The following is a 21,012-nucleotide window of genomic DNA, read 5'->3' as shown; positions in this document are numbered from 1 at the left end:
ACCAGGTAATTGTAGGCTGCACAATCTTAAAATTATGGAGTGTTGACAGGGACACAGAAGGTTAGGTGCTTACAGCCTTTGCAGAGTAGTGATTTGTACAGGGATAACACTGGATGGTGATTAGAACTGTACAGTGATTGTTAACATTTTGTTGTATCTGACAGGAAGTAAGATATTGGAAAAGGGCTTTTTATTGTTGTGGGTATTTTCTCCCCCCTCCCCACCCACTTTTCTTTTTGCATTAGCACGTAATGACAGAAAATTACGAATCTCAGCCTCAAGGAAATGTGCCTGGATTCACATATCTATTTCTGCTGAGATTTTATTTCTCTGTTAACACAGTTTTTTTCTTTGCAGTTCAACGTGTAGGGGTTGTAACCAGATTCTTCTATAAGAAGCGTGTGTTCAATATAGCATTGTATTTTAATAATATAAACCATTTTGAGCCCTGGTTTTGGGGAGGAAGGTGGTCTAGATGTAGAATTAGGCATTTCTTGTTTTGAGAGCTGAATTTTGCTGGTTTGTGTAAGAGTGGAGAAGTTAACATTTCACGCGTTCGGTTGCTGGGGTAGATACAGTATCTTTGTGATGAATCCAAATTAGAAACATTGTTAGCAGTTAATGATAGGTTTCCTAGCAAGATACTGTCACAAAAGAGGGTAGGAGGAGAGCAAGAAAGGATGTTATTTGGTTATGCAATAGAATAAATGTTAGTCAGCGCTCACTTTTCTGTGTTAACGAATTGCTGTTCCTCTGGGGAAAATACATGGCTTTAAAAGCATGTATTTTTTTCTCATCGCAGCCTGGCGATAAGGAACGGGAGACTGCAGCAAAAGAGCAGGAATACCAGCAGTTTGAAGACGACAAAGTCTCTCAAAAATCCTCTTCCAGCAAACTTTCCAAATCTCCCCTGAAAGTGGTGAAGAAACCTAAAAACATGCAAGCCAAAGTGACCCTTCTTGATGGCTCTGAATATACTTGTGAGGTTGAGGTAAGTGAGGTTGGGCTGTACTGTTTCGTGTGCACAATTTCACTCATTTACTTAGTGCTTTGGGAAAACCTGGAGTAGATTGATTTTACTTTTTATGGTGCTGTTTCAGTTAGATTTGTCCATCATTTTCAGCATTTTGATTTTCTAATTGAGCTGATAAGAAATAAAGCTCCACAAATCAGTTAAAGGTGATATTTCAATTAAAAGGTAATATATATTTCTATTATTATTATTACTACTTCTTAGCACTTTTCTTGTGCTCCTTTCTCTCCTGGTTAGTCAGAACCACAGCCCAAAGACTTCATTACTACTACCAGTTTATCTTTTATATTTTCCCTCCATTTTCACCCCTTCTCCCCTCCCCCCAAACATAAGTCATTGCCGGGATGAGGCCTTGTACCCTGGCTCCATATAAACCTTAGAAGGATGGGCCCTGACTCCAGCCATCTTGGTGTCATTCCCACACAGTAACCACAACTTTCTTTCCCCAGCGGGGGCTATGAACAACACTGCGTCCCCAGCATCCCTAATTCTGCTCACCTAGTGAAATTCTAAGCCCCCACCCAGGAACCAAACCAGGGAACTTCCACATAGTGATTTGCAGTACTTAATATCCTAGCCATCAGGTTGGCTGGGTAACGTAATGTACTTAGCTATGTGCATATCTGTGCATATCATTGATTAACAAAGAGTGAGCTGTCAAAAGTCCAATGAAAGGTTTCAACCTACAACTCATTTATTGACCTTAATTTCTACATATCCAAGTGGACTAATAGAGCAGCCACACTACTTTATTCACGAACTGAGCTGCAGAATCTTTCTTATTCCAGTTGGAGGATGTGTTGAAGAGATGCTCCGTCATCTTTTTTGTAGGCTACATAAAATGTATTTTTCCATAATGTGGCAGTAGAGATGATATAAGCCAGTGGTTCTCAAACCTGGTCCTGGAGGCACCCCAGCCAGTCAGGTTTTCAGGATACCCACAATGAATATTCATGAGAGAGATCTGCATGCTCTGCCTCCACTGCATGCAAATCTCTCTCATGAATATTCATTATGGGTATCCTGAAAACCTGACTGGCTGAGGTGCTTCCAATACCAGGTTTGGGAACCACTGATATAAGTAGTTGTAGCGTGGCATACATGGCTGTCAGATATGTTGACTGGGTAATAGAACATGTTTTTCTTCATCTTGAAGCTAGTGGAAGGTGTGTTTGGTAACATAAGCACACAGCTTGACCTGTTTGCAGGTGCTTCAAGGGTTAATAGATTTTGTTGCCTATTTTTGCTCAACATTTGCCAATTTATTGAAAATATTTACCTATACATGAGTCATACATTTCTTTGGTAGACTTTGTGACTCCTGAGGCAGGCGTTTACTGCCGAAACACAGATCTGTGTCAAGTCTGGCAATATTTTCGTGTGTATTGCAAACTCCTTTTTGTATGTAATGCACAAAAAGATTGCTTGATTCTATTTCATTGGTTTTAGGACATTTTGCCATCATTGATTTTTATTTATTGGTCTGCTAATAAACACAATTTTATGTACGTTAATTCACCTCTGTAGTTGGTATTTAACTGGTCCCCCCCCCCCCCCCACACACACTCCTCTTCTTTAGAGTTATGATTGATAAATAGCCATGATGTGCCCACTTCTCCAGCAGTAAAGAGTAGTTGCTTGGTGTTTGAGATCCCAGATTATTTTTTTTGTCAGATAGTGAATGATGGTAGTCATGCATTAGAAATTTACTATAGTTTGTTGTTATAGAAAATTCAAGGTTTTAGTTGCATGTTCTTGGAATTAGAACCATCCAGTTATCTGGCTTGTGCAAAACTTACACAAACAATGCTTACCTCACTGAGCAATAATTCCTAATGATTTGCTATTTGGCAAGACATTTGTATTGAGGTGAAATGGTCAGACACTATCCAGCTTATAATCGAACGAGAAAAACGCCCAAGTTCCGACCTAAATCGGGAGATGGGCGTTTATCTCACAAAAACGAATAAAGCGGTATAATCGAAAGCCGATTTTGGACGTTTTCAACTGCACTCCGTCGCGGATGCGGACAAAGTTGATGGGGGCGTGTCAGAGGTGTGGCGAAGGCGGAACTGGGGCGTGGTTATCTGCCGAACAGAGATGGGCGCATTTCACAGATAATGGGACAAAAGTATGCGTTTTTAGCTAGAATTTAGGGCACTTTTCCTGGACCCTGTTTTTTCACGAATAAGGCCCCAAAAAGTGCCCTAAATGACCAGATGACCACTGGAGGGAATCGGGGATGACCTCCCCTGACTCCCCCAGTGGTCATAAACCCCCTCCCACCTCAAAAAATGATGTTTCACAACTTTTTATTTTGACCCTCAAATGTCATACCCACCTCCCTGGCAGCAGTATGCAGGTCCCTGGAGCAGTTGTTAGGGGGTGCAGTGGACTTCAGGCAGGTGGACCCAGGCCCATCCCCCCCCTACCTGTTACAATTGTGCTGCTTAATGCTTAGTCGTCCAACCCCCCCCGAACCCACTGTACCCACATGTAGGTGCCCCCCTTCACTCCTTAGGGCTATAGTAATGGTGTAGACTTGTGGGCAGTGGGTTTTGAGGGGGATTTGGGGGGCTCTACACACAAGGGAAGGGTGCTATGCACCTGGGAGCTCTTTTACCTTTTGTTCTGTTTTTGTAAAAGTGCCCCCTAGGGTGCCTGGTTGGTGTCCTGGCATGTTAGGGGGACCAGTGCACTACGACTCCTGGCCCCTCCCACGAACAAATGCCTTGGATTTATTCGTTTTTGAGCTGGGCGATTTCATTGTCCATTATCGCTGAAAAGCAAAAACGCCCAGCTCACAACTTGGCGAATAAAACATGGACGTCTAATTTTTTCGAAAATACGCTTGGGTCCGCCCCTTCACGGACCCGTTCTCGGAGATAAACGCCCATGGAGATAGGCGTTTCTGTTCGATTATGCCCCTCCACGTGTTGGGAAGGTTATTGTTACTCTTTTGTTGCACCTAAACATAGGGCCTGATTAAATGGGGCTTTTCTTGTGTTCTGTGTCCAAGGGCAAAAGGCTTGGTAAACCTGTCTATCGAGTCTTTGATGTACTTAATTTGGTAATATGCAGTATTAGTCTTTGGGCTCCTTTTACTAAGCTGCGCTAAAAAGTGGCTTGAGCATGCCCTTATGTGGAACTTCCTGGGTGCTAAGGCCATTTTTACTGCAACTGGAAAATGGCCTAGTTTTCCGTCTTCTGAATTAACAGCCTATTCTGTAGGCAGTAAGAGCTCACGTGCTAATCAGCGCACAATAGCGCAGAAATACCCACTCTCCACTCCCAGGCATATGCGCTTCCTGCAAAACAAAATGTATTTTTAGTGCATGGTTTGTGTGCGCACAGTGCAAAATAGCCGTGGAACGCCTCGGCACAAAACTTAGTAAAAGGACCCCGTTTTGTCAATTTAATCCCATTCTTAATTCAGGTGTGTTATATTTGAGGCGTCCTACATTTATAAATTATTTGTACATTTTTATGCACTGCTTAAGTTGCTAACAATTCTACTGTAAGCTATCCGTGCCCTGCCATCTTATTTATCAATTACGTGCTTATTCGTGAAACAATATATGAAGACCAACCATAAAAGCAAAGTCTGTGTGCATCTACATCTTTTGTAATGGTTGGAATGTTAGTGGACATAACTAAGATCACCTAAGGGTATGTGAACGTTTGTAAATGTATTTATATTATAAAAAAGTTATAGACCCAGTAGAGGTAAACTTCAGGCTATCAAAACGCCTGTATGTATGCTAGAGGAGAGGGGATGGGGTCAAATACTGTTATGTGCTGAATTTTAAAGCAATTGAACATATTTGCTTGTATTTTCTTAAGGAGGACTTAGATTTGTGCTACATGCAGTAGTTCTTATTCATATTGATTATTGCAACATGACTTATTGCAGAGTCTTCTGTAAAATATGGGGTGTGAAGAACATCTGAAGAATGGGGTGTTGTGCCAGGTACATAGTCAAACAGTGGATTTTGCAAAAAAAAAAAAACAAAAAAAAAAAGCTCTTTGCCCCCCCCCCCCCCTTGCTCTTTCAATTTCACAAAATGTTGGCATTGCAAGGTGGGTTTAAACCTCAGAGGTGAGTCTCAAGCTTTCCTCCAAAGCCCAGGTTCAAATAAGAGATGATGCATAACTCAAAGCAGGAGAAATGTTTCCTAAGTGTATGTGTAGTCCTTCTGTAAAATCCTGAATTCCTTTCAAGGTCTGTCCATACTTTGCCTAGAATACACCATGTTGAAATGTGTGTGTGCCACCAGCATATGTATATAAGTAGCAGCTTTTTTTTTTAATCACTACTGTGTGTGTACTGATTTACACATGTAAATGGCACCTACCACTCTCAAAATCACCTCCCCTTTTCTCTGAGAATACATATCTCCTTCATTCTTTTTTAGAGTACAGAAAGCTTTGGTATTATGTGGATTCAATAGTTATCTTTTAAGGGTATGTGGAATACAAAACAACATTTTCATATACCATTCACCTCATGTCTTTGTGAAACCCCATAGCTGCACTCTGATGTAAGGCCAACATTTTAGGTTTCCTGCAGCAGCTCAGGGATAATTTCAGTGGCAAGGATTGTAAAACCCTGGTACGGTTTCAGATTGTGATATAGAGTACCATGGTACATGATGGCAGACAAAGGTTGAAATGATCCATCCTGTCCCCTAACTGAATTGATTGAATATATCAAAGTTTGCCATGAAAATGTGGCAAATCACGCTCCACCTGCAGTGTGCAGGTGGACAGTATGTGATTCCTAACATCAAGATTCAGTGAGACATATTTCAAGGAGTCTCCCTGTCCCCACGTCTTTTTTGTTTGGTACTTAATCCACTGAGTGGTCTTACTAACTCCTTGGGCTATGAGTTTAGCCTTACTCAAAAAGATGTCAGCAGACCGAGGTTATTATCATATTTACTGTTTGTAGATGACCTGAACCTCTACAGTTCCAGTGACCAGCAATTAGCAGAACAACTTTGAGTGGTGAAAAGCTTTTCGGATTACATCAAATTTGGACTTTTCAAATTTGCTAAGGTGACTGTCCTTAGGGGAAAAGTTGAGCAAAATGAAAACATCTGACTGTGAGGTAAAGGAAGATGTACATAAATATCTAGCAGTGGAGGAAGGAACAACTATCGAACAGAAATGCTTAGAGAAAAAAATTTGTAAAACTATTATAGGAAACTAAAACTGATATTGAAGAGTTCATTAGCATCATGGAATAAGAAACAGACTAAATCAACTGGCACTTCCTACACTCTCATATAGCTTTTGGTATTGTGGGCAGCCCCTTTTAAAACCTTGAAAAACTAGATGTGTGAAGGAGAGAATTCCTTCGTGCCCATGAGGTTATCTATAAGAATCAATGTATGCCCAAACTGTATATTCGTAAATCTGAAGGGAGGGATGGGTCTCATTGATTACACCTGTCATAGACATCCAGGCTTACCTAATGGCATCGTACGTTCCTAATGCACAAAAGGTGTTGAGATATAAGAAAGAAAACTTCCAGAATCCATCATTAAACTTGGACATGCATTTCGACGAGAAGGAATGGTTGAAAATCCATAGGTACAAAAAAGGAAGGAAGCAACAGAATTTGTGAAGGAAGAGAAAAAAAACTTATAAGGAATTTGATCAGAGGAGAAAAAAAAACAAATGGCAAATACATAAGTACAGTGAGAAATGCAAAATGTTATTCCAGGATCCATTTGTGAATCAACATTGGAAACATGAATGGATGAGCAATTGGTAGCTGCAGCCCAGTACAGTGGATTACAGCTGAGATCATTTACAGCAAGCATTGAAAAAACTGATGCAACAGACATCTGTAGACTGTGTAAGAAGGAGCTAGAAACAGTTACTCATCTTGTGGCTGGCTGCGAAGTGCTGATGGTGGAAAATATTTGTACAACAAGGTGGCAAGTCGCATTCATTGGAAACTCTGTAAGCATTACAATGTTAGTGTACAGCAAAGCATTGGGCTCATCACACTAAGAGAACTGTGGAAAAGATCCCCATCCCGACTGATAAAAAGCTAGATTCCAGAAAAACAGATATAGTGGTGAAAGAGAAAAACAGCAGAACAGCAATAATTATAGAGATCTCGGTCTCACACGATTACTCTGTGAATCGCTTGGAGAGAGGGAAGATCCTCAAGAACCAAGAAATGCAGTACAAGACCAAGAAAATGTGGTGGAAAGACAGAGAAATATTTTTCATCATTTTGGGTGATGTGGAGGGGCATTTTTGAAAGGGACGTCCAAGTTTTGATTTGGACATCCTTGCAAAACATCCCGATCCAGGGGCAGGGATACCCGTATTTTCGAAACAAGATGGACGTTCATCTTTCGTTTCGAAATACCGTCAGGGATGTCCAAATCCTTAAATTGTGCCGTCTCTAGATTTGGACGTCCCTAGATATGGAAGTTTCTGATTTTCAGTGATTTTCGAAACCAAGGACATGAATCTCAGAAATTACCAAATGCAAGCTATTTGGTCATGGGAGGAGCCAGCATTTGTAGTGCACTGGTCCCCCTGACAAGCCAGGACACCAACCGGGCACCCTAGGGGGCACTGCAGTGGACTTTATAAATTGCTCCCATGAACATAGCTCCCTTACCTTGTGTGCTGACCCCCCTCAAAATCCACTACCCACAACTGTACACCACTATCATAGCACAGGTGAAGGGGGGCACCTAGCTGTTGATATAGTGGGTTTGTGGTGGGTTTTGGAGGGCTCACTGTTTCCTCCACAAACATAACAGGTGGGGGGGGGGGGGGGAATGGTGCTGGGTCCGCCTGTCTGAAGTGCACTCACCCACTAAAACTGCTCCAGGGACCTGCATACTGCTGTGATGGACCTGAGTATGACATCTGAGGCTGGCATAGAGGCTGACACAAAATATTTTTACAGATGATTTTTGAGGGCCGGAGAGGGTTAGTGACCACTTGGTGAGTAGCGGCAGGTCATCCCTGATTCTCTCCGGTGGTCATCTGGTCATTTCTGGCACCTTTTTATTTGCCTTAGTCATAAGAAAAACAGGTCCTGGTGAAAATGTCCAAAGTGCTCGTCAGGGACATCCTTTTTTTTTTCAATTATGGGTGAAGGATGTCCATGTGTTGGGTGTCCTTGACCTATAATCGAAAAAAAGAAGGATGTCTCTGATGAGCACTTGGATGTTTTCACCCAGAAAACGTTAGGCACACCCAAGTCCCGCTTTTGCTATGCCTCTGACACACCCCCTTGAACTTTGGCCATCCCTGCGACGGAGTGCAGTTGGGGCCGTCCAAAATCCACTCTCGATTATACAGATTTGGACGTTTTTGTACAAAGGACGTCCATCTTCCAATTTATGTCGAAAGATGGACGTCCTCTTTCGAAAATGAGCCCGACAGGCTCGATCAAGAAGAACTTCCAAGAGTACCTGGATAAGTTGTCTATGCATGTTACATCTTATGAACTCCAGAAAGAAGCTGTCTTTGGCACAATGCAAGTACTATGGTGAATGTTAGCAGTAAATTTGAGACACTGAGTTTATAGTCCACATGCCCTGGCTTAGGGGTGAGGTTCCTTCTTGAAATGGTTTATCTCGGGGAACATTTTTCCAGATAGGTCAGTTTTGAGCTTACTAACAAAGAAACGCAAGGATCCAGCTCACATATAGCCAACCTCATAGAATTTATAGTACTCCAGGTATCTGCAGCCCAACCAAACTAAAATATATCCATCCTGACACTCCCCCCCCCCCACCTGCCATTCCTCCAGCAGGATCCAGTGAACCCCAGCTACTATCCGAAGTGATCCCACTCTTCCAAACAGCCTTCCCTTCACCACCACCATCCCCCAAACTCTTTCACCAATGAGGAAACCTTGAAAAAGTTGATCAAAAGAAGCTGTGAGGGAATTAGGTGGCTCTTAGATGATTGGAGTTTAAAGGGATGTTCAAGGAGTATAAATCAATGCAGAAAAATAAAATGAGTGTAGAGGATGTTAGGAAGTCAACTACACTACTCTAGAAACTTTTATTTATTTATTTATTTGTAGGTGATGATTCAGAGGAACCGAAACAAATAACTGTGAATTTAGAAGAGGTACTAGAGCAAAGTGACAAATTAAATGGAAGCAAATAGGACCAACTAATATTCATTCCAGAATTTTCCAGAAACTTCAATATAAAATTGCTCCCTTTTTTTTTTATTGGTAATCTGTAATCTATTATTAAAATCTTCAACTGGACTTGAGGACTGAAGGATAGTCCATTATTAAACAGAATTTTACCAGTGTTCCAGGAAACTATAGACAAATGGGCATGACGTCAGTGCCTTATAGGAGTAAAGACTACTAAGAGCAGCGTTATTGGCCACAGTTTAAAGATTGCCTATTATGCCATGAGTAAAGAATATGGCTTAATGGGGCAGGGCCAATATTGGTAAAGCAAGAGGTCTCCTTGGTAAAACCATCTATTAGACTTCTCTGAAGGCGGAAGTGGGTGGGGAAAAATTGATATAAAAAACCTTTTAAATTTAATTGAACCCTGCAGTGAAATGATGTGCTAGATATCTCTATAAAGTATTCATAATCGCAATATTACACCTACTTTTAAAAACTGCTTCCCTTAAGGAAATGAGTATTAGACATCTAGGTTTGCATGCATTTAACCCTGCAACAGCAAAATACCATTATTAAATTTGATTATCTCATCAACACGTTGGGTGCTGGTTATCAAGTGTGCATATGGAATATTAAGGAACCCTTTAAATTAGCAGTTAGTTGTATCAAACAAAAAAAAATATCTGTCTATGGATCTTTTGTTCTAGGCTTATAGACAAGTATATATAATCTGGAAGGGGGGAGCCTTTTAAGAATATTAGCAAATAGCAGTTTAGGGATTTTTAGGTGCTTACATGTTGCAGTGTGGGTGGAGTTTTGCCCATTTCCCCCCTCTTCTTGCTGCTAAATAAAGAATTATGTGTTTAGATTCCAAAAGGACATAATATTTATCTTTTTCTTTTTCTAGCTCATATTATTGTCTTCTGTTGATCATTGGAGTAGAGCAGTGGCCTAGTGGTTAGGGTGGTGGACTTTGGTCCTGGGGAACTGAGGAACTGAGTTCGATTCCCACTTCAGGCACAGGCAGCTCCTTGCGACTCTGGGCAAGTCACTTAATCCTCCATTGCTCCGTGTAAGCTGCATTGAGCCTGCCATGAATGGGAAAGCGCGGGGTACAAATGTAATAAAAAAATTGTTGAAATTGTTGTGATCAGGGTCTTAAACCCCTAGGTACTAGGCCCAAGGCCAAGAAGGGTTACTTGCATTTGCCCAAAGCTGCCCCTAGGCCATATAAGAGGAGGAGAGGTTGAAGGAAGGGAAAGGGTGGAGTACAATATCAATCTGAAATTCATTTTTTTCTTTCTTTTTAAAGTAGTAGTCTGGTCTAGTTAGGTTCCGTGCTCCAGGACCTCACCAAAGGTCTTGGAGGGTCCTTTTAATAAGCACTAGCGCACACAAACTGTAGTTTGAAATGGCTTACTGTGGGACGCACTCAGACATCTTGTGGTAATTTTCAAATCTGTTTGCAGAAACCACGTGCTAAATATTTTTATTTGTATTGCAGAGGGGGCCGTGTGTGGAGGTGTGGGGGGTGGGCATTTCTGCATTAATCAGTGTGTGTTGGTAATCTAGATGTGCTGATAGTGCAGGATTAGTGTATGAGCCCTTTCTGCCTACTAAATGGGCGTCGGTAAGTGCTCACGCGCTAATAGCAAAATTAGCTCATGACCATAAATTCAAAAAATAGGAAAATCGGCCATTTTCTAGCTGCAGTAAAAATGGCCTTAGTGTGTGGGAAAGACTCACGTAATGGTGTGCTGAGGCCACTTTATACTGCAGCTTAGTAAAAGGACCCCTTAATAAAAAGTTGGGTCTTTAGACCCTGCTTAAACTTACAGTAGTTAGACTTTACGCAAATGAAAAGAGCGGACATCCCATAATAAATAACAGACATCCTATCAAAATTTAACCCCCCCCCCCCCCCCCCCAAATATGAATAAAACAGAAGACAGTAAGCCAAAAAATGTGACATTGAAAGTGAGGTTTTCCTGGAGTTTTAAAAATTATAGGTAATATCCAAATGGATCTAAATGTCCCTCCTTCCCACCCCACCTGTGATGCCACTTGCATTGGATAGTAACATTAATGAAACAGATGGGAAGCAGCCTAAGTTACTGTGAGTCTTGGGGTGAAAATTCACCACACACACACACTTTTTTTTGTAATGATGTGATTGCTCGTTTATCTCTGGGTGGTACATTGTGATCATTTTAAGGACATGATCAGCTTTGTCTGTAACAGTAGCCTAGACTTCATGCCAGTGGAGAAACGCATCTTTTTTTGCATTCTGGTATGCTGACATTTTGGGTTAGATTGCAAAATAAAAATTTTTATTTCACTTAATTAAACCAGTTTTCCGTTTCTCATGGCTGATCATGTTATAGAATTATGGGCTGTAAATTTGAGGTCAAGTGCCTTTTTGACTTTGGACTGTTGACCCATTAACCTGGACTTGTGGAACTGTTGAAGTTCTTCTTCAAGGCGTACTGGCAGTCCTGTTGCATTGCATGTTAATTTTCAGGAGGCACCTGACTAGGGTTGCCCAGCTCTTCACAAGCACTAGATCCCAGATATGGTTCCAGAAGGCTACCTTTGGCAGTTTTTGCACAGGTTGAGTTTGCATAGCTGATATGAAATGTGGGGAGCTGCCCAACTTGGTTCAGTGGCCTCTGCATTGCAGTGATACCGCTGACTTTGTTTTGTCCTTTGGAAAATCTCTTAAATCCATCTAAAGCTTTCTGTATCTGGCACTATCCATTCTAATGTTGGGTCTCTTGAGGGAGGCTTCTGATCGAGGCGTAGACACATTAATACAAAGCTGACACATTTTGATGCATTTGTCTGTATCTTATTCTTATAGACAGCCAAATACTTTTGAGTCATGTAGATAGTGCCAGATAGTGCCCTGAAAAAGAATACGAGGGTAACTTAAAAGACTTGCAACAAGAAAAGTATATCGCCATGGGAAGCAGATATAAGAAATGATTAGTCTGTGATGTTTAGAAGTCAGAGGCTTATTTGGAACAAACAAGAGCCTTTAGAGTAATAGACAAATATATAAAAAAAAATAAGAAAGAAAGAGAGTTGGAGGAAACCTTTTAATGACAAAATATGTAACACACACACAGTAATATAGAAAAGTAATCTGGTAACCAAACTGAACATTAATTATAATAAAACTCACCCTCAACGTTCTGAGGACACTGACGTCAGTAAAGCCAAGCCCTGACTTCCTTCAAAAAGGTTCGAAGGTTCGTGGTGGTGAAGCCACCAAAATCGCACCGGGCCCCGCCCTCGAGGGTGGAGCAATGGCAGAACAACGAAGGGGTTGGCAGGGAGGGAGGCGGGTGGGGGGTGGGAGATCGCTCCGGGCCCCACCCTCGCGTCAAATGTCATGACGTTGGGGGCGGAGCAATGGCAGAACAATGAAGGGGTTGGCCAGGGAGGGAGGTGTTGGCGACGAAAACCTTGCTAGCGCCCGTTTCATTTGCTCTGAAACGGGCCTCTTTTACTAGTTAATTATAAAACAGCTGTGGACAATATTAGCAAAATCATCTCTGGGAAGCATGTTTAGAACCCCTGAAGAAAAAGAAGGTGAGTGCTCTTGTGGGTGGTCTGCAAAACCAAATCACTTGGACATTAGTGAAGCAAAAGAACAAAATGTGCGTGTGTGTACTGGGGGGGGGGGGGGGTCATTAAAAATAAATTAACCTACGAGGGAGTGAAGACATAGGAATTACTGGGCTCCCTCTTTTCTGTGGTACGTATATTACCTATGTTGCATCAGGCTGAGTGGCCTTGCTGCACTTCTCATCTCATGCTGTGGGCTCCACCCCTGAACATGGCATGAGCAGCTGGAGAACTGGAAGTTGCAACTCCTGAACAAATCATCAACATCGAACAACCACATTTGCCCTTTCACCTCCATGAACCTCGGGACACATCGTCCTCAAACACCACTCCCCTTTGTAACAGGTTACTAGACTAAATAATCTCTGTGGCACCTGTCGTCATCTGTGACATCACAGTTTGCCTGTGTGGTAGGGGAAAGGAATGATGAGAACTGAAAAATAGAATGTCCTGCAATAGAGCTAGTGGCCCCCTGTACACTGCCAGCACCCCCCCCACCCAATGTACTGCCAGCGTCATTGGCCACAAAGCGATGCATCAGAACCAGTAAGGGATGTGGCCCCACCAAATGTGTAAGGAGGAGGGGCCTTTACATTTTCCCAGTAGTTATGGTTCAACATTTTTTATTAATGACAATTCAAAGAAAACACATCCAACAGAATGAGTAAACCGAGATTCATATATCAAAATGTACACAGTAATTTTCCCAATAGTTAAACACTGGCTTTGTGAACCAACAGACTTACAAACCAATATACGCACCTTGGGTTAAGTAATGTCAGAACATCCCAGCAGCGCTCAACAGTCTTTGGGTTGTAAGTACTGCAATAGTGATGTCTATGACCCTGCCTAGGCACGCCGTAATGGCACACCTATGTACTTCCAGGTTAGGTCGCAAATCATAATTAGGGAAACCCTGCCCTAAATGATACACCTAGGGACCCCATGGATTGACTGGGGGGGGGGGGGGGCAAGCATTTCCTCTCAGCTGAAGCACCCTGCTGGCATCCTTACTGCTGAGGCAGCATAGATGGGGGCTCAGCCATGAAATCTCTTCGGCTGGTGGGGCTTGGACATTCCTGCCAGCCATTCATCCAATGCTGCAACTTTGGACGAAGCTCGAGGCGCCCCCCCCCCCCCCCCCCCCGTGGCTATGGCACTGCATACCTCTAAAGGATAAATAGTGTAAAAAATATATAACGTTATTTTCATGCTCATGGGTTTGATATACCGCCTTTCTGTGGTACAGCCAAAAGGGAGGGGGGAGGAGGGGGGATCGTGGATGAGGGCAGGCCCAAAGCCCTGATAAATGGAGTCAAACAGGTAAATATAAACTAATTTGTTAATTTGATGGGATTGGGGGGACTCCTGTTCATTTCACAGATAGACACGAACAGCCAATTGATAGGCAGGGCCACAACATGCACTCAACAAAATGGTATTTCGAGCTTGTCTCAGGCCTGGGATCCAGAAATAAAGTCCTGTCTCCTGCTAGGTAACATTCAATGGCTGTTCTCCAGTCTGGTTGTCGCACACAGTTCTGCAAGACTCCAAGATGATCTTGGCTTACCTGAATGTAGCATCTATAAGCATCCGGGTAGGTGTAGGTGATGGAAGCATAAGTGGTAGGGCTCCGATTCTTCCCTCTGGCCTCCTTGACCTAACTATGCCTTGAGCTTTTATACTTCATGGATCATGCCTCCTGGTTCCACCTTCCCTATGTCACCTCTCTGCCACCCCCCAGGTGGAAGTCTGAGGGTTAAGATGATTCTAGTACTGTAAGGGTGTATCATTTGAGGGAGAGTGGCAGCTTCCTGTAGGCATTCTCACACCCACGTTAAGTTCATCCCTTAATCCGCTCTTACTAAAGGTATCACAAAGTAGAATTCTTGCTATGTTTGATGATGACATGACAGAACTCGCTGCCATTATATAGAAAGGCACCCTTTATAGAAGAGCATGGTATCAGTAGGTGGTGTTGTGTCTATTTTTAAGAACTGGTTTCCTGTGCTTTGGTAGATTAGGTTTAAGGTGTTAATCTAAACTAAATTCCAGACCATTGTTCTAGATTCACCAAGTCCTTCCTTATGTTATCCACACAATTGAGGGTTTTTACCCTATTGTAGATTTTGATAGCCTCTGCAAAGAGGCAAGCTGCATTGAGCCTGCCATGAGTGGGAAAGCGCGGGGTACAAATGTAACAAAAAAAAACAACCTTGATTTTTATTTATTTGTTTTTAAAGACCTTGAGCAATGATGCACCCCCTGGAATTAGCTTCATCTTTAAGATTGTATCAGCCGTCTCATAATGTATGTTCTGTGGATAAACTTTGTATTGGATTTTTTCTTCCGTTAAGTGCGTTAGCCGTGAAGCTAACTGTTCAGCAGTGCTTCAGGTTGCGGGTGCGTATGTTTGGAATTCTTTGCCTGTGAACTTACGTATGATCCTTCAGTTTAGGATCCAGTAGTGTTCAGTTTAGGATCAAGTAGAAATCCACCAGTGTGGAGAACTCTGAGATCCCACGGGATGCGACAGCAACAGGAGAGAAGTGGGAAAATGACCTTGGACTCCAGAAACAAAAGGGACAACCTTGATACTTTAAGAACGATTTATTGATAAAAAGACTCAGGAGTCTGTTGATGACAGATGATAAAATCTCCAATGTAGTAACTTTTGACAAAAAACGTTAAAGAGGGGTCTTAAAAAAGACCGTGTGATAACAATCGACGTCAGTGTTACCTCTGGTTAAGCGACCAGAGGTAGCACTGATGTCGATTTCTTATCACACGGTCTTTTTTAAGACCCCTCTTTAATGAACCAAGTACAATTTCAAGTAATATATGTACTTGTGGAGTTCATGTATGCTAAATTGAATGCCAGTGGGAACAGCATATCATGAAGTTTCCACCACTGTAAATAAAAAGGAACTGCAGGTGGGGGAAAAAGGCTGCAGTTTGAAATAATGCATATTATGCTCCATGCACACTTTGTAGGTACTACATATGGTAAAAAGTGAGCATCTGGGTATGTTGGACTTGGGTTGGGGGAGGAATATAAGGTGGTTTACTTTTTTTCTTTAGGTTACAGGATTGATGGAATTGTAAGCAGGATTCTCAGTTCAAAATTTCTTCAGTTAAGAAATTAAGGTCAGTTTATAGTGTACATCTATTTGCATCTTCCCATACAGTTGTAATAAAAGTTTAACATGAAACTTTTCTTTATTAGAATTCTTATATCTTGTTACCTGAAACAAATTCTGTTTTACCTAGTATATCAGTTGTTACATGTGTGGTGTGTGTGGCCTAGTGTTTAGGGTGGTGGACTTTGGTCCTGGGGAACTCAGGAACTGAGTTTGATTCCAACTTCAGGTACAGGCAGCTCCTTGTGACTCTGGGCAAGTCACTTAACCCTCCATTGCCCCATGTAAGCCACATTGAGCCTGCCATGAGTGGGAAAGCGCGGGGTACAAATGTAACAAAAATAAAATAAATGAAAGCATTATATATATAGATATAGATTTTGCTCACACCTTTTTCAGTAGTAGCTCAAGGTGAGTTACATTCAGGTACACTGGATATTTCTCTGTCCCAGGAGGGCTCACAATCTAAGTTTGTACCTGAGGCAATGGAGGGTTAAGTGACTTGCCCAAGATCACAAGGAGCAGCAATGGGATTTGAACTGGCCACCTCTGGATTGCAATTACTAAAAGACACACTTGTGATAGTGGGAATAACGTTTCTTATCTGCATATTTAAAGGAACAGTTGAACATAGATTTTTCAGCATACTTGGGCCTTTTCCTTCCCTTTATGCTTGTAAGGATTAATACCCAGTACAAGTGGCTTCTTCCAGCACTGGAAATGATTGCCGTGAGAATTAGTGGCATTAGATTTTACTGAGCACCTCAATTTCCAAAGTGGTTTTCTTATCTTCTCAAAGATTCTGTACAGTCAGCTTACCAAGAACCTGTGCAATGAGCATTCTATCACTGGGATTTACCTAGACCTCAAGAACAGGCAATCCCCCATTCTCTCACATTAAAATGTCATCCTAATAGCTAAATTCCCTCTGTTACCGGATTAGTTCCATATGCTCATATTTTGTCTTGAACTAGAATTTATGGGGTTCTGTGTCTGATTGCTGCTGTGTTTGAATCTATGTCCGGAGCAACAAGTTTGCAGAACAGTTTGCATTTGTCTCCCTGCAGTACTGACACTGCTGCTAGTCCAAGATGCTGTCCAGTCAGACAGAGAATACATTGTGATTTAAAAAATAAAGTACTGAATCGGAAAATACTCTGAACATAAGGTAGCTTTGTCCAGCACTGAATTACTGCAGAGCATAAATTTAGAAACAAGCCTTTCCAAATCTACACTGAGAGAATCAAGATGACTTCAAGTGGAGCAGATACTCTTTCAGCTTGCTGCTGCCCTTTGATTAACTCGGGGGTGAATGGGGAAAAGGGAAGGGTGTAGGAGCCAGTGGTAGAAGCTGTGCTGTTTGACTGGGTAGACTGTTTCTGGTTGAGCTATGTAAGAGCCACTGAAGGTTCCCTGTGAAACAGTGTAACACCCCCCCCCCCCCCCCCCCACACACACACACATGCTGTCTTCTGATCTACTAGAACTTATTTAATTGTCAGTTTAGGTAAAAGTGAACAGGAAGTCACTGGAGGCACCAGGAAACTCCATTAGTATGTATTTCCAGAAAGGGGGAGTGTGTTTCCAGGTTTTAGACTTAAAAGCATAAGAACATAAGAGATTTCCTTACTAGGAGGGTCCATGTAGCCCAGTATCTTTTTTTCCAACAGTGGTAAGTCCAGGTCACAAGTAGAGTCCCCAAAAGTAGCAACATACCATTTTACTTATACGAGGGGTAAGCAGTGTGTCATGAAACGCCTAGCCACCTTCCTGGTGCTACCCCTCAGCCACTTAGAGGGACTATCCCCAGCACAGTTCAGGTCTGCCTGCACCTGCTGCTTGTGCTCTACAGTAGCACCCTCCTCCCACCAACTGGGTCCTAAATGCCTCTGGGCGAGTCTTGCACTCTCATAAGTACAAAAGTATTGCCATACTGGGAAAGACCAAAGATCCATCAAGCTCAGCATCCTGTTTCCAACAGTGGTCAATCCAGGTCATAAGTACATAAGTATTGCCATACTGGGAAAGACCAAAGGTCCATCAAGCCCAGCATCCTGTTTCCAACAGTGGCCAATCCAGGTCACAAATACCTGGCAAGATCCCAAAAAACATTTTATACTGCTTATCTCAAATTATCCTTGGTGATTCCTAAGTTACTGGGGCCACTCTCCCAGTGGCCCCACAGTTCCTAGAAAGCATCCACAGACCCAACACAAAACACCAGGATTCTTTTTCAGTCCAGACAAGCAGAGGCAATAAACTAAAATTGTTTATTTTCATAAAAATATTGAACAATGAACCATAAAAGCAGATGGAACTAAACAGCACATAATATCAGGTGACTAAGTACATAAGTAAATAAGTATTGCCATACTGGGAAAGACCAAAGGTCCATCGAGCCCAGCATCCTGTTTCCAACAGTGACCAATCCAAGTCACAAATACCCGGCAAGATCCCCAAAATGTACAAAACATTTTATACTGCTTATCTCAGGAATAGTGGATCAATTATAGCACTATCTAAACATTTAGTCACTACCTGAATTGTGCCTGGGAAGTACTATAGCTGCTCGCAGGATCTCAGTAAAGAGGTCTTTCTCCCTTTTTTTTTCCAAGCTGAGATGGGGGCAAAAGCCAGTACATCCTAGATGAATTTGAGCTCCTGGGCCAATCAGAGCCCAGAACAACAAGTTTTAAAAATAGCTGGCCATATCACTGCAGGTTACCTCTTATCTGTGTTAACTAAAGGGGAACAGTCATTTCTCTGTAACAGCTTTAAACATAAACATGCACCACCTGCTGGCCAAACTAGAGACTCTTCAAGAACTAACCAATATAGTTTACAGGCTTAAAACCCATTATTTTGTCACACAGTGGCTTTCCCAGGTCTGCCTTAAGTTTATGGGCTTTTCCTCCAAGAATTTGGCCATATTTTTTTTTTTTAATACCCATCTTCATTTAACTGATTTTACCACTTAGTCTAGCACTGACTTTCAGAGCTTAAACATTTATTTATTTATTTATTCATTCATACTTGTATCCCACAATTATCAAAAAAGAAAACAAGTCTTGGTTCATTGTAGCTTACATTTAACAGTTGTTAGAGATTATATTTACAAAGTTATACATTTAAGTATAGTGAAAAATGTTTTATCCTACTTGTTTTTTTTTTTAATTTCAATTTTTTTTCAAAGATTTACAGAGTACATAAAAGCAACTTAAGAACATTTGTGACCATCTCTGGGAAAAGGTGACTAAAGCCACCTGATACAAAACCAGGTTTTATTGAATTCTGCTAGAGCAAACAATTTGTAGTACAACAGTCCAAACTCCAAATTCTTTTATATGAAAAAATAAAAAAAAGTTCAAACGTAACTTTTTCAGACTGCTTATGGACCCATGACACGAAAAATCAACCATTTTCAACATTTTGGATCTGCTACTTTTATTCTCTTTTTCCCAGAGATGATCACATTTCATAGATGAAATCACAAAACCTGATATCATGAATGTCATGTATAGCCCACATCAAGGAAAAGAGGTAAATTAAGACATGCTTGCTCAGGGTATCAAAATTACTGCTACCCCTCAACACCAAACCCCTGAGTTTACACATTCATGTTGGCCCCTTCACACTATTTTGGCTAGTTACAACAGCTCAAGCACTATGTTGCTTCCCTGCCATGGTCTGATTTGACTGAGGGCGTGCAGGATACATTAATAGACGCCGTCACACTTAAGTCTCAGCAGTCGATACCACTTGCTGTTTGAAAAACATTACTGCAGACTTGGGACTGTTCATTGTTAGCTAGGAAAATGGTCCAAGGATCTTTTTTTGTCACTAGTCTGTTGATCATCTAAAGGATTTTATTCTAGGTATCCATAAGCAACAGGAGTCTATGGTGCTGAGGGAGATGCTATATAAATTTGCTTTACGTCTGCATATTTCCCCCCAATAGGGCATATAAAGCTCGCATTTCTTTACAAGACATTTGTCGTAAATGTGGTTTTCATGGAGCAACTTTAGGGCACATGTTTTGGTTTTGTCCCAGAATTCTACTTTTTGGACCACAATTTTAACTGCTATAGATACTTATTGGTGGTGTTCAATTATGATGATGCCATTGCTATATAATGTAAGCCACATTGAGCCTGCAAATAGGTGGGAAAATGTGGGATACAAATGCAGTAAATAAATAAATAATGAACCCATTTGTATTATGTGGACAATTCCAATACACAGCGCCTGAACCCAGAGGTTTTAAGCAGTTTCTGAAAAAATCTTTTTATGTATGGTTTAAAGTCTATTTTACATCATTGGTTGGTACCTGCAGGACCTCCCCTGCAATCGTGGTGATCCCTGCTATTGCTCGCTCCATGGACAGAGAGGCAAGGCATTTCTAATTCTGAGTTGCAGATTGGGCGACAGTTCCAAGATACATGGGAACTTTTCTGGTTAACCTTATCTGCAAAGGCTAGTAGTCACCTATTAAATATTTAAATCCCTGTTTTGTATGAATGTCTGCAACTGAGTGTGTTCAGGAGAGGGGGGGGGGGTTCTTTGGGAGAAAGTGAGAATTTGATGGGGATTTTTGCAGCAATTTGTTCTTTGGACCAAGCACATGTTTAAGTCATAATTGGTTTATTGCCATGGCTGATGGAACTGCTGTTAGGCCAGATGGATATCAGAACCAAAAGCATCTGGCAGATAGTCACTTATACGCTGTCATATTGTGTTATTTACAGGCTGTGTTGTTTAATGACTTGTTACTCATTAAAAAAGATTTAAACATAATAAATCTCTCAGCTCACTTGTCTTTCAAAAGATTCTCCAGCTGTAAAGGATCAAAGAAAACATATCTATTGCCCTGATATGTCTCCAAGCATTTAGAAACAGAGAAACAGAAGCGTGACAACAGATAAGGGCCAAATGCCCATCCAGTCTGCCCTTCCGCAGTAACCAGTAACTCTTCCTTTCCTAAGGGATCTCACATGCCTGTCCCACGCTTTCTTAAATTCTGACACAGTCCTCGTCTCCACAACCTCCACCGGGAGGCCATTTCACGCATCCAC

General features: G+C 41.7%; 1 protein-coding gene across 8 annotated transcripts in view; it reads left to right on the top strand.

The window, feature by feature from the left end:
* Positions 1-21,012, top strand: part of EPB41L3 (erythrocyte membrane protein band 4.1 like 3) — a 529,614-nt gene that overhangs the window by 237,451 nt on the left and 271,151 nt on the right. For all 8 annotated transcript variants that reach the window (XM_030213128.1, XM_030213154.1, XM_030213135.1 and 5 more), the window contains one exon: positions 803-991. In XM_030213128.1, the coding sequence (XP_030068988.1) occupies positions 803-991 (189 nt within the window). The remainder of the gene's footprint in view (positions 1-802; positions 992-21,012) is intronic.

This window comes from Microcaecilia unicolor, chromosome 1 (assembly GCF_901765095.1).
Source record: "Microcaecilia unicolor chromosome 1, aMicUni1.1, whole genome shotgun sequence".
Lineage (NCBI taxonomy): Eukaryota > Metazoa > Chordata > Amphibia > Gymnophiona > Siphonopidae > Microcaecilia > Microcaecilia unicolor.
This window is presented reverse-complemented; position numbering and strand designations above follow the sequence as displayed.